Genomic DNA, 13,254 nt, shown 5'->3' on the forward strand with positions numbered 1-13,254 from the left:
AAGCAGGCCCCCCGCCCCCCAGCAAGGAGCCCGATGCGGGACTCCATCCCAGAACACTGGGATCGTGACCTGAGCCAAAGGTAGTCGCTTAACTGACTGAGCCACCCAGGCGTCCCTACACAAAATTCTGTATATGCATGTTTCACTAAGGGAAAATGACTAAGAACTTATGGCTGAGACTTTGCAACTGTTGAACAACCCTTGGCAAAGGTTGGTTTTTCTCCACAGTAATGGCGACAAGGTGACGATGTTTGGCATCTCCAGTTTTATTTAACATTATGCAAAAAGGCATAGAGATTGGCAAACTTTATTTGCAGATGACATGATCATGTACATAGAAAATCCTATGGAATCTTGAAAAGAGATCTACTAGACTACTAAGTGCATTTGGCTAAGTCACAAAATACAGGGTCAATATACAAAAATCGGTTCAATTTCTATATACTAGTGATAAACAACTGGAGATGGAAAAGTAAAAAAAATACCATTTATAATAGCATCTACAACACATATATTCAGGGAAATTTTTAATTATATGCAAAACATGTACAGGACAAACTCCAAACATGCTGAGAGGAAATAAACAGAGATATACATCAGGGTTTAGGAATGGGAGGCTCAATACCGTTAGGTGGCATTCCTCCCCAAGTCGAGTTACGTATTTGATGTGATCCCAATCAAAATTCTAGCAGGATTATTTTTTGGTCTTTTTCTTTTTATTCAGAAGTTGGCAAGCTCAAACTTATATACAAATTCAAAGGTCAAAGAATAGCCAAAAAATTGTGGAAAAGAACAAAGCTGAGGGATGTAATCTGCCCAATTTTAGGACTTAATGTAAATATATAGTTATCTAAGAGATTACGGTACATTCAAGTATAGAAATAGAAATCAGTGGACTAGTCTAGAAATGGTTATCTAATACACATGATACATACAATACACTGTGCACACACACATACACACACTTAACTGACTTTCAGTTAGAGTTCCAAAGTAATTCAATGGAGGAAATGGCGTATTCAGAAGATACTGCTGGCAAATGGTATACTTGCTTGGAAAAATAAGTGAATCTCAAGTCTTTTTTTTTTTTTAAGATTTATTTTAGAGACAGAAAGAGCATGAGGGGGAGGGGCAGAAGGAGAGGGAGAGAGAAAGAATCTGAAACAGACTCCAGGCTGAGCACAGAGCCCGACTGAGTGCTCAATCCCACAACACGGAGATCGCGACCTGAGCCGAATCCAAGGAGTCAAACGCTTAGCTGACTGCGCCACCATGTGTTCTGTGAATCTCAACTCTTAATTCACATCACACAAAGGTGGACTTAGAGTCACAGAACTAAATGTGAGAGTTAAAACCACAAAACTTCTTTTTTAAAAAAAAAAAAAATTGAGAGCACAAGCACAATTTTTTAAAAAATAAAGAGAGAGAGCACAAGCAGAGGGAGAAGCAGCCTTCCTGTTAAGCAGGGAGCCCACTGCGGGGCTGGACCCCAGGGCCCTGGGACCATGTCCTGAGCTGAAGGCAGAGGCTTAACGACTGAGCCACCCAGGTACCCCATAAAACCACCAAACTTCTAAAACATAGGAGAAAATACTTGTGGGTAAGCAAAGATTTCTTGTGGAGGAATAAAAGGCATGAACTATAAAAGTTGACAGATGGGCTTCATCGAAACAAAAAATTTCTACCAAAAACATTAAGTGAGAAGGCAGAGCACCTGGATGGCCCCATCAGTTAGGACCCCAACTCTTGGTTTTGGCTCAGACCATGATCTCAAGGTCCCGAGATCGAACCCTGTGTGGGGATCTGCGCTCAGTGTGGAGTCTGCTTGAGATTCTCTCCCTTTCCCTGGGCACCCCCTCCCCCAATAAATAAGTCTTAAAAAATGAGAAGGCAAACTCAGGGACTAGGAGAAAATCTTTGCAATACACAGATCTGCCTAGGGCTTATACCCAAAATTTATAAAGTCCTCGTATAACTCAATAAGGAGACAAACCAACCAATGAAAAATGGTGTGGTAAGGATTCTGTGGTGACCCCAAGGACCACTCATGTCTTTATATAATCATCTCTTCCTTGAGTATGAGTGGGATCTGTGAATATTAAGGATGTCGTTCCCGTGATTAGCATATCGTATTATATGTCAAAAGGCATTTTGACAGATATAATTAAGGCCACTCAAAAGGAAGATTATCTCAGGTGGGCCTGAGATAATCAGGTGAACCTTTAAACCAGGCTCATGACGCAGCTATAGATCTTTTCCACTGGTGTTGGAGTAAAACACCAGGAGTTCCATAGCCACAGGGAAAGGCATTGTGCCAACAACCACATGTGCTTCGAAGGAGGCCTGAGCCCCAGGTGGGACTCTGGTGCTGCCCAGCACCTTGGCTGCAGCCTGGAGACCGGAGGGGAAGACCCACCTCAGCTGTGCCTGACCCACAGTCACTGTGAGTCAATAAACATACTTGGTTTTTTTTTTTTTTTCAGTTTAACCTGACAAACTTGCGATCTGTAGAAAGCTAACACAATAGGCAAATGATGAACATACACTTCACAAAAGAAGACATGTGAACAGCCAATAGGTCCATGAAAAGATGGTCAACAGAGGTCATCCCCAGAGAAAAACAAATTGTAAACAAAATCAAAGTTCCCAGCTGGCGCCCACGCGCCCACATGTGACTGATTTTAGGCAGAGGGGGACCCAGTAATAGGAGGTACAGCCTCTGGAACTTTCATGGGTTGCTATGGAAATGCCAAAAATGTTCCAACCACGGTGGAAAACCGTTTGGACGTTTCTAGTAAAAGTAAACGTACCTTATCATATGGCCCAGCGATTTGTTTCCACACAAGGACTTTTACAGGAATAGTCACTGCACTTTATTCATAATAGCCCCAAAATGGGAACGGCCCAGTTGCGTGTCAGCAGGCCCATGTGTGAACCAATCGTGCCCTATCCATACACGGGGATGCTGCCCAGCCAGGGGGCAGCTTTTGGGGGTGATGGTAACAGGTTTAGAACTGGACCTTGGTGATGGGGGTGGTTACGTGGGGGTCTACATTTGTCAAAACTCATGTAACTTTACACTTACCACAGGTGCATTTTATATACAAATACCTCCATAGGGTTGACTTCTCGGCATGATTTTACTTGCTGGAAGATGACCCTTTGGAGAGGGGCCTAATGGTGCAGGTGGATAGAGGTCAATTGCAGGAGGGATGTCCTTGACTAGGAAGTAGGGTAGCCTCCAGCACTTAAATGGAATGGGTGTTGATACAGTGGAGGGGGGGGGAGTTCATTTGTTTACTTGGCTGAACAGGAAGCAATGTAGCCGCTGAGAGGAGAGAGGATGGGTGGGGCACTGGAGGTGAAGGGGCATGATGGAAAGGGTGTGCAAGTCATTTCAGAGAAAAAATGGACCTCAGGCCTGCCTTCCCTCCCTGCCCCCACCCCCGCCCCGTTCCCCTCGGGACTCTTTTCCCACATTCTTCTTTCCCACCCTTGTCTTACCGAAGCTGCCTGGAGGGGTGGCACTTTCAGCTTACCAAGCCTCGTGACCATCATTATGGAAACTCCAGACCATGTAGCCCCTGTGAGACTTCGTGGGAGGTGGGCGGGGGGGGGGGGGGCGTGGCAGGAGTCTGCAGGGGGCTGCCTCCCCGCACAGTGTTTACAGTATCCGGAGAGCTCTGGGGCTTTGGGGCAGCAGCAGGCGGTCCAAACGCAGCTTGGGGAAGGGGTGGAGTCTGCTTCTTGCTCTCCTGCGTGTGCGCTCCTGCTTTTTCTCTCCATCCCCACAACAAATAAATACTTTAAAAAAAGAAAAAGAAAGAAGAAAGAGGAAATGCCTGTTTCCAACAGCCGCTTAGTCACAGAGGTAGACTTACTACACTTTTAAATGTTTTTACCTAACATTTTTTTAAAGCGCCCTAAATAATTATTGGCTCAAAGAGGCAATAATTAGGAATTCCTTAGGAAGCAAAGGACCATGGCCCTGGGGCAGGTACAGAATAAAGCCCAGCTGGACCACTCTTGACAAGGCTGGGCAGAGCACGGAGGCTCTGAGAGGTCATCTAGGACGAATGACACCCTGTTTCTCCCTGGTGCCAGGAGCTCTGAAGGCGGAGGTGGTACGCGAGGCCAGGCGTGCTCCAGGAGAAGTCCGAGTTGTGGTGACCCCCGCTCCCCTCAACTGCCCGGAGTCACCTCAGTCCTCCCAGGTGAGACGTAGCCGGCTTGTGCATTCAGAGCCTTTGCAGCTGCATTTTCTTCCCCTCCGCAGACAGAGAGACAGGACAGGACAGAGTCGTTTTGTCGTGGAGGGCAGTTGTCACGGTTCCACAGCCTGGCACCTACTGAGGAAAAAGGGCAGTATTAACAGAAATTCTATGCAAAACAGCTTCTCTTCCAAGAGCATGCAAGATATGTTAGTGTCTGAGCAGCTGTTGCCAAACTGTGGGGAATCTGCTCGTTGAGTTGATCCCTATGGGCCCGACAGGGGAGTGGGCCATGCAGGGACAGACCCCACAGAGCTCTGCCTTGGTCTCCCGCCACCAACCAAGGAGCACGCCAAGCCCTAGGCTGCTCCCAGAAGGTCAGAGGAGAAGGAGGTATGAAATAGTCATTCAGAAGAGTGGGCCAGAGAGGACCCCCCCTCACCCGGCCGTGCCTGCTTGAGGTTAAAGACTACAAACTCCATCATCAGGGTGGGGAGGTTTCCCCATCTGTAGGCAGGAGCAGGCTGAGAGCTGCACCTGACTGGCATCGTCACCTGCCAGAGGATCCCAGGGAAGGGGTCAACCTTGGAATTAAGCTGGGTGTGAAAAGACAGGAGGAGGAGGTGCGGTGGGATTCCACCCCAGGAAAACAATGTCCAATCTGCTCTTTCTTCATTCACAAAGTCTGCATTGAGGCACCCCTTCCACGAGGCTGTGAGCATCCTGGGATGTACCCCCGTGGGCTCCTGAATGGAGCCCTGGACATGGCAGGTATCGCTGAGGGGTGTGACTGGGGCGTGAAGGGCGGTTTGTGGGTGCGATGTTGACAGAGAACCCCGAGGCGGCCCCGGCTGGGGTGGGAAAGCGGAGCCAAGCACCCTGCGGCCACTCCATCTTCCCCAACATCTCTGCAAATCCACCTGGGTCCCTCGTCCCCTGGCCATGAGCATCTCAGATGTTCTCACGAACGCATGCATCCTCTCCTGCTGAGCTTGGCTGTTGCCCTATGGGACCCCCTAGATAGTTTCCTACTCTTCGAGTGGAAGGACCAGGGAGCAGAAGCTGGCTTTGTTGTTTCTCAGGATGAAGTCTCTCCCAGGAGACTCCTTACACCCCTGTAAAAGGGCCACCCAAGCTCCGTGGCCCTGGCTGCAGAGGTCTGCCATCCGCACCCTCATTTCTGCAGCATACCTCTCTGTCCAAGCCTTTGCAATGCAGGGGGTGGGGGATGCTGCGGCCCCTCCTTTGTATGGGGCCAGCCAAGTCTCAGCTTCCTGTCCACCTCCTCCCCTGTGCGTAGGCTACAGGGTCCTGTTGACAAAGATCAGCCTTTTCTTCCACTGAGGGTCGGGGAGGGGGAGTTGGTCTCCAAGCTCAGCCCATCTTCCGTGCTGACTGGGGCTCCCTCCCAAGTTTCTTGGCTCAGTTCTCTGGCATTTAGAGCAACTCTGTCAACCTGTCTCCCCTCCCCTTGGACAGGAGGTCCCTGCACCTTGCCTTCTTCTGCCCAGGGCGGATCCCAAGAGTCCACTTGACTCCAAACTTCGCAGCAACCCCTGTCCATTCACTGTGCCCTCCCCACACTGGGATTGCCCCTGCTCCTGCACACCTGCTCCTTCCCACTGGTGTCTAAGTCAGCTCACATCTGGCCCATCTTAAAAAAATAAAACAAAACCTTGACCTCATTTCTCCTAGGCTGAGCCATCTTCTGATTCCCCCACACTGTATCCAGACTTGGGACTTTTATTTTTGTGCTGACAGCTCTCAAACCATCACCTCCTTCCCAGAACCCATCCAGAGCACCACTCCCCAACCACAGCTCCTACTCGACATGACCACCCAGAGGTCCCTTGGGCGCAGCAGAGCCCAGCTTCAGAACTGTGCTCTCTTCTCTGCCCACACAAACCCCAGTAGCCCCCTACCTCCAGCACGACCCTTGCACGGAGGTATACATTCTGTCCTCACAGGTGCCAAGAGTCCCGGGTCCCTCCCTGGACGATTTCTTCAGTGTGCCGTTCTGCTACAGGACGCTGCCGGGTCATCCGGGTTTCCCCCCTTCAGCTGTGCGCACGCTCCATTCACATCCCACAGAGGAAGTAGAGGCAGCTTTCAAAATAAATTCTACCACGGCTCTCCTATTGAAAAAGACATTAATGGGGCGTCTGGGTGGCTCAGTCATTTAAGCGTCTGCCTTCATCTGGGGTCTGCCCCACAGCGGGCTCCCTGCTCAGCAGAGTCTGCTTCTCCCTCTCTGACCCTCCTCCCCACTTGTTCATTCCCTCTCTCGCTCACTCTCCCTCAAACAAACAAAACACATTAATGGCTCCATTAACCTCATTAAAGGAAAGTGCCAGGTGCCACCAGTCCTTGAACCTTCCCCTGCACACCTACAGTCCAGCCCTGCTCCACACCTTGCTCCGCCCCCCACGCCCTTGGCCCCGCCCACAGGGTCAATCTCCTCGCTGCCCTCAGGCTCCCGCAGGGCAGTGGGCACCGGGGCTGAAGGGCTGTACAGACGGGCTTTCCAGTCCCAGCTCCATGTCTGCCTCGCCCTGGGCCCCTCACTCCCTGTCTATGCGCCTCCGTCTCCTCATTGGTAAACTTGAGCGGGTAACATTCCTCGCAGGTGGCTGCCCTCGCGTGCTCAATAGATGTTCCCTGCTGAGGTCCCGACCCCACGCTCCTTACAGCCTTGTCCTCCCTGGAACTTCAGAGATGGTGCCCTAGCGTGGTGCTGCTGGGAGCCTCTCCAGCTGCTCTTGCTCCCCCTCTAAGGCCCTGGGCGCTGCCTGGCATCGACTCAGCCCTCACCTGGTACAGAGCCACCTTCTTCTCATTCTACTTCATCGGTAGGTGTTGCTTTCACCAAAACAGCCAGTCAATAGATGCACGCGTTAAAGCCCAGAGGTGATGCCCACCGAGGAAGACACAACCAACCAGGCGCAGAACCAGGGTTCAAATCCAAGCCGTCCGGCTCCAGACCCTTTGCTTGAAACCCCTCCAGCCTTCTGTCCCTGGCTGTCCAAGTGCTCCAGGGTGGGTTATGGACTCCCCCTTCCCCCTTGAGCAACTCTCCCGTTCCCTGATGCATTTACTCACAAAGCTTTGTGTATTTATTTCCCCCAGGCTCAGTCCTATCCCAGCCCCATGTCTGGGCTTGCCGGACCCCGCCTCCTGTTGGGCCAGCCTTGGTCTCAGAGAGCCCCAGACTTTCGTCCAACCCCTTCCTCTGCTATTGACCCAGCTGGCTTTGCAGCTTTCTGGGCAAATTTCTTTCATTCAGCCTTGCAGGCTAGATTCTTTTGAGCATCCCTACCTCCTTCGCCAGGCCGTGAGCCCCAGAAGGCAGGACCTCTGTCTCGAGTACGGTGAAGGCAGATGAAACCCTGTCTCAGATCATATCCGGTCCTGACTTCCCTCTCTCCATGCAGGAAACTATTCTGTATCCTTTCTTTAGGCCTGTGGAATTTTTCTGCTTGCCTCGTGCCTGTCCTCTGTCTCCCACATCCCGCTGCCCTGGTCAGGGCCACCTTCCAACTGTCTCAGTCTCTTCCTGGCCTCCTCATTCCAACTGCCCAACTGTCATCCAGCCCCTCCCCCTCACTACCGGGCCTTCGCCCCGGCATCCCTGCCCTCCCCCTTATTTTGAAATGTTGCCCCTAATAACCTAAAACACGGTAATGGCTTTTGCTTTAAAAAAACAAAACAAAACAAAACACATATATGCCCTGGGGCACTAGGGTAGCTCAGTTAAGTGGCTGCCTTCCGCTCAGGTCATGATCCCAGGGTCCTGGGATCCAGCCCTGTGCTGGGCTCCCTGCTCAACAGGGAGTCTGCTTGTCTCTCTCCCTCTGCTTATGCTCTGTCTCTTTCTCTTTCTGTCAAACAAAATAAAACACACACACACACACACACACACACACACACACACACACACACCACATGCCCTGAATACAGCTGTGGGTCATCAGTTTACTGCCTATGATGAGCTGGAGCTGGAAGCAGAAAGGTCTTGAGGAAAAGGAATGCTGTGTTCAGCCTCCACAGTGGGCCCCACGGTCACTGCCTTCTGGTGTTTATGTGTCTGTGTAGTTTCCTTCCACACTGTCTCAAGGCTGGTCCATGTGATTGGAGTATGTGGCAGAAGTATGACAGGTCACTTTTGAGGTGAGGTTATAAAAGCCACCTCTCTCTCTCTCTCTCTCTCTCCCTCCCATAACTTGCTCTGAGGAAAGGAAGAACACTCAGAAATGAGGCCTTCTGCCAAAATCCACATCCCCTGAGGCATCCACCTCCAAACCAGATCTTCCCACCCCAGTCAAGCTTCCAGGTGAGGGCAGGACTGACTGACGGCTGGACAGCAGCCCCACAGGGGCTCTGAGTCACAGAGTCCCATAAGGCCACTCCTCAGATTTCGGCCCTCAGAGACTGTTACTGAAAGCTCCTGGATCTGCTGGTCATTTGTTATGCGGTGGTAGATAACTAATACAGAAGATGAGATCCACTCATGGCCTTTGTCACTTAACACATCGCTTTGGAGCTGCCGTGATGGGTCAGGTACTATCCTGAGCCCTGGGAATGCGGCAGTGAACAAGGCAGACCAAGTCTTTACTATCCGAATGCTTTTCCTCTGGTTAGGGGAGGGAAATAAGAGGAAAAAAGAGATATGCCAGAGGGTGATAAACGCTATGAAGAAAAACCAGTATAAGGTTGGGGTGAAGGGTATATATAGGCACGATATTCACATTTTACCCAAGTTGGTCAAAGGAGGCCTCTCTAATCAAATGCTACTTGAGCAGAGACCTGAATGAGATAAGAAAACAGGGAAGAGCGCAGAGACAAGGGAACAGCGGAGCGGATGGCTCAGGACCCCTTCACTTCTTACCACTCCTTTGCTCATCCTTGGGAAAGGCTACCTCGTGTCTGGCCTACATTGCTAGCTTGTCCTCCCAGGAACCTCCAGCTCGTGCTTTACCCCACCACGGTTTCCTCCCAACAAAACTGCCAATGTGACCATACTAAAACCTAAATGAGATCAAGTCACTGCTCCATGTAAACCCTATAAGGATTCCTCATTTCATTCAGAATAAAAACCGAAATCTTCCTCATGGCCTATGGGGCCCGACACGATCTGGCCCATCACTGACATTTTGGCCCCCTCCCCTCCTAGACCCTCCCTCACTCAGTGCCTCCAATATCCCACCCCAGTCACAATGGCCTCCTTGCAGTCCCTACAACTTGGCCAGCAAACTCCTGCCTTCGGGCGCTTGCTCTGGTGTCCTTGCTGCTTGGAATATTCTTCCCTCTTCCTCACTTCCTTTCGTCTTTGCTCAGATCCCAACGCATCAGTCAGTTTTATCTTGACCATATTATTTAATTCTGCAACCTGGCCCCCCACCTACAGGCCCACCGTCCCTAAATATGATCGCCTTTCACTTTTCTCCACAGCACTTACCCTTGTGAATATTAAGTGATTTATATGTTTAGTTTGCTGTGTATTTCAGACCACTAGAATATAAGTGCAAAAAGATAGGAATGCCCTTCTTCTGACTCCCTGAGGTTTTCCAGGTACCTGTGTTCCTGGCACACAGGTGATACTCTATAAATATTTGTTAGTTAATTAATAAATGATCGGATGAGTGTTCCTCTCTCTCCAGTGACTGATTTGTGACCTTGAGCAAGAAACTTCTCAATGGGCTTGTTCCCTTATTCCTTCTCGAGAAAAGGACGAGATCAGTCCCTTCTAGGCTAGACTATTCACCTAGACTGTGGACAAAAGACACGAACAATGAGAGCTCATTCCCAGACGTCTGCCTTTCAAAATGTACTTGGGAAGATGCCTGGGTGGCTCAGTGGGTTAAGCACCTGTCTTCAGCTCAGGTCATGGTCTCAGGGTCCTAGGATCGAGTCTCACATCGGGTTCCCTGCTCAGTGGGGCATCTGCTTCTCCCTCTGCTTGTGCTCCCTCTTTCTCTCTCTTTGACAAATAAATAAATAAAATCTTAAAAAAAAAAAAAACAAATAACCAAAACCAAAAAACAAAAAAAAACAAAATGTACTTGGGGGGACAAAAATCATGGGAAAAAAGGGTTTTTTTTGTCTGGAGTAAGTCACCAGCCGGGTGATTTGCCAGACCCTCCCATCTTCACAAGACTTCAGGAACAGATACCCAGTCAAGTAAAGGAGTCTCGGGTTCATCAAGAAGAAACTCTCATACGGTACGATGCCCCTCATGAAAATTAAAACACAGAAAGCCATATGACATAGTTCTCTTGCCTTTACAGCTGTGTAGGAAAGTACAAAATACTGGATATATTGGGGCACCTGGGTGGCTCAGTCAGTTGAGCCTTTGGCTCAGGTCATGATCCTGGGGTTCTGGGATCCAGCCCCACAGCAGGCTCCCTGCTCAGCAGGAAACCTGCTTCTTTCCCTCCCTCTGTCCCCTACACCGCGCTCACATGCTCTCTTTCAAATAAATAATTTTTTTTTAAAGGAAAGTAACAATATACAATATAACAATATACATGGGAGTCAGTCACCAACTCCATGAACGTTTCCTCTCAGGAGCAGATACAGCTCTTAGGAGCAGATTGATTTAATCTGAGAGAGAGAAAGAATTCTAAAGCACATTATTTCAAAATATCAACATGGGTTAAATCTAATTGCTTCTTGTTTTTTGTTTGTTCTCTGTGTGACATAAGTGATCATTCGGAGCCAACACTTTTTAAACACCTGGAATAGAGACGTTAGCTTACTGCCTCTCCTGTGACAGCTCAGGCCCAGGGCCCCACAAAGGGGCAGCTGATTATGCTCCCCAGTTCCCAGTGTGAAATCCAGGGCCTGAGAGCCTCAGGAAACAAAGGCGAAGGGCTGAGCCCCATGGCCAGCAGCCCCTTCTGTGCTTCCCTTATGGGCCCCTTCCCCTGAGAGATGAGTGCTCGGAGGGGACTCTCTGAGATCAGCACTTCTCGCTACCCATCTCTGTGAATGGTGGTGGGGTGGGGGAAAGGCCAGAAAACCCAGGGTCTGCAACATCTCTTGCTTCACCAACCCACAAATACGGACTTCTTTGTGGAAGAAGGAGTGACAGGTGGAAGCAGGAGTGACAACTCACCGTCTGAGCATGTGGTGTTGTGGGAACTATGAACACACCCGGGCTGGCATTTTTGCTGAGTACCTCACTCCACAAATACGTCATCATGGCTGGGTCTTCGGTTGGTGTGTCTGCTTTGGTGGAGTCGGTAACAGACTGCAGAGGCTTGAAGTGCTCAACCTGCCTGCTTCCCTGTAGGAGAGGTGAGAGGACTGGGGCTGAATCCTGTGGAGGTTCATTTTATTTTATATTATGGTATGGTATTTATTTGACAGACAGAGAACAAGGTTGAGTATGAGAGAGAGAGCATAAGCAGGGGAAGCAGAAGAGGGAGAAGCAGGCTCCTCATTGAACAGGGACCCCGATGTGCGGCTCAGTCCCAGGATTCTGAGATCATGACCTGAGCTGGAGGCAGACGCTGAACTGACTGAGCCACCCAGGTGCCCCGAAGAGGTTCATTTTAACTTCCAGCTTCCCTGGGAGCACTTCTAGCTCCTCTGGGTGGCCAGCCTGGTCTTACCTAGCTCTTTTGATTAAAAAGCATGTGGCATCAAAGAAAAGGGATGATTTGTCACAGTCTCTGCCAGGGCCAGCTCATGCTTTCCCCTTGTCACTGTCCTTGCCAGAGCAGGGGAAGTGAGACAGTGCATGTCCTGGGTCAGAGAAGGGGCACCCCTGGGCTGGGGGAATAGGCAGCCAGAGTGGGAGCCTGAGGCTCAGGATGAGTTGCCCGCTCTATCGCATAAGCCTGGGCCACCGTGGGCAAGGAACTTCCCCTAATGCTTCAGTTTCCCCGTCTGTATAATACATCCCTCATAGGTCTATTCCGATATTTGAGTGGCAATAAATAAATAAATAAAATAAAAAATAAATCACGGAAATAGCTTGCAACGGCACCTGATTTGGAGATGGTCACCGCTGATTCTGCTAAAGGTTTGTAGACATAGGTAAGGTAAGAAAAGATAACATAAATATAAATTTCTTCCTCCCAGCTTCCAATCTTCTTGAACACTTCAAACACCACTGACCTCTGTGTATGTCCCAGCTGGGACTAACCCAAGAGACCATCTGTAATTAAGAGGCAAGTAGGTGGACCCAGGGGTTCCTCTCCCAAAAGAGACGCAGCTTGTACTGGAGGATCCTGTTTTCCTGTCAGTTTTCTCCTCAGATGACTTCTGCTTCCCCAGCTGACTCCAAATATTCCAGATATATTAGTCTGATCAGATAGAGCCTCCCCACCTGAGACAATTTGAAGCTGAGCTCTAAGCAGGGGGTCTCCATAGTCATTATGAAATACCAGTCAACCAAATATACATATTATTATATGCTATTTAATAACTAGTAGGTCATATCATATGTAAATATTATATGTGTAATACAAAATTCTCCAAGTCCCAGAATAAATCTTACAGGGATATTTTAAGGGTTCAGCAAGAGGATTAGTGTTCACGTTTGGTGAGGGCTTAACAGGACGCTTGCTAACAGTAAGCCTCCCATTAGGGAGCTGCTATATGCTACTATTAATAACTATCATTGACCATCTTTTCCGTCATCGTTATCAAACCGGGGCCAGAGACTTCAGCTGTAACCTCTACACTGAGACCCGAGTCCCCGAGGGTGGGCGAAAGGGGTGAGCCTGCTGCTAGAGGAGGAAGTGCGCCCCTCACTGGAAACACCCACCTGCTCCCGGGCACCCTGCAGCGCCAAGAGACCCGACAGCCTTTTTCGAGGTCCTCCGGGTCAGACTGGGACAAGGGGTAGGGGTTACCCGGTCCCCAAACGTTGCCTCTTGCAGAAGAACGAATCCCTCTCTGCGTTCGACCTGCAAGCGCCATTCCCCAGCTGCGCTGCGGGGCTCGCTGGATCTTGTGCTCTCCCCTCCGGCTTGGGGATCCCCAAGCAGCCACCAGGCGAACCCCGGTCCCTAGGATCCCGCGAGGTAGCGGACAG

At 49.9% G+C, this 13,254-nt stretch overlaps 1 protein-coding gene and 1 long non-coding RNA gene across 4 annotated transcripts in view; one reads left to right on the forward strand and one right to left on the reverse strand.

The window, feature by feature from the left end:
* Nucleotides 1-10,179, forward strand: part of LOC309873386 (uncharacterized protein) — a 36,880-nt gene extending 26,701 nt beyond the window's left edge. For all 3 annotated transcript variants that reach the window (XR_014316317.1, XM_082748938.1, XM_082748937.1), the window contains exons 5-7: nt 4,105-4,214; nt 4,896-4,982; nt 6,838-10,179. Coding sequence is in view for 2 of the 3 variants with exons in the window: in XM_082748938.1 (XP_082605064.1) it covers nt 4,105-4,214; nt 4,896-4,982; nt 6,838-6,938 (298 nt within the window). In the remaining variant the exon portion in view is untranslated. The remainder of the gene's footprint in view (nt 1-4,104; nt 4,215-4,895; nt 4,983-6,837) is intronic.
* On the reverse strand, nt 3,598-6,476 carry LOC309873394. Its single transcript, XR_014316337.1, has 2 exons — nt 6,164-6,476; nt 3,598-4,349 (listed from the first exon to the last, which is right to left on the reverse strand). It is a non-coding gene; the product is annotated as an uncharacterized lncRNA (long non-coding RNA).
* Nucleotides 10,180-13,254: the final 3,075 nt, after the last annotated feature.

This window comes from Mustela nivalis, assembly GCF_964662115.1.
Source record: "Mustela nivalis genome assembly, chromosome: 9".
NCBI classification, from domain to species: Eukaryota; Metazoa; Chordata; class Mammalia; order Carnivora; family Mustelidae; genus Mustela; species Mustela nivalis.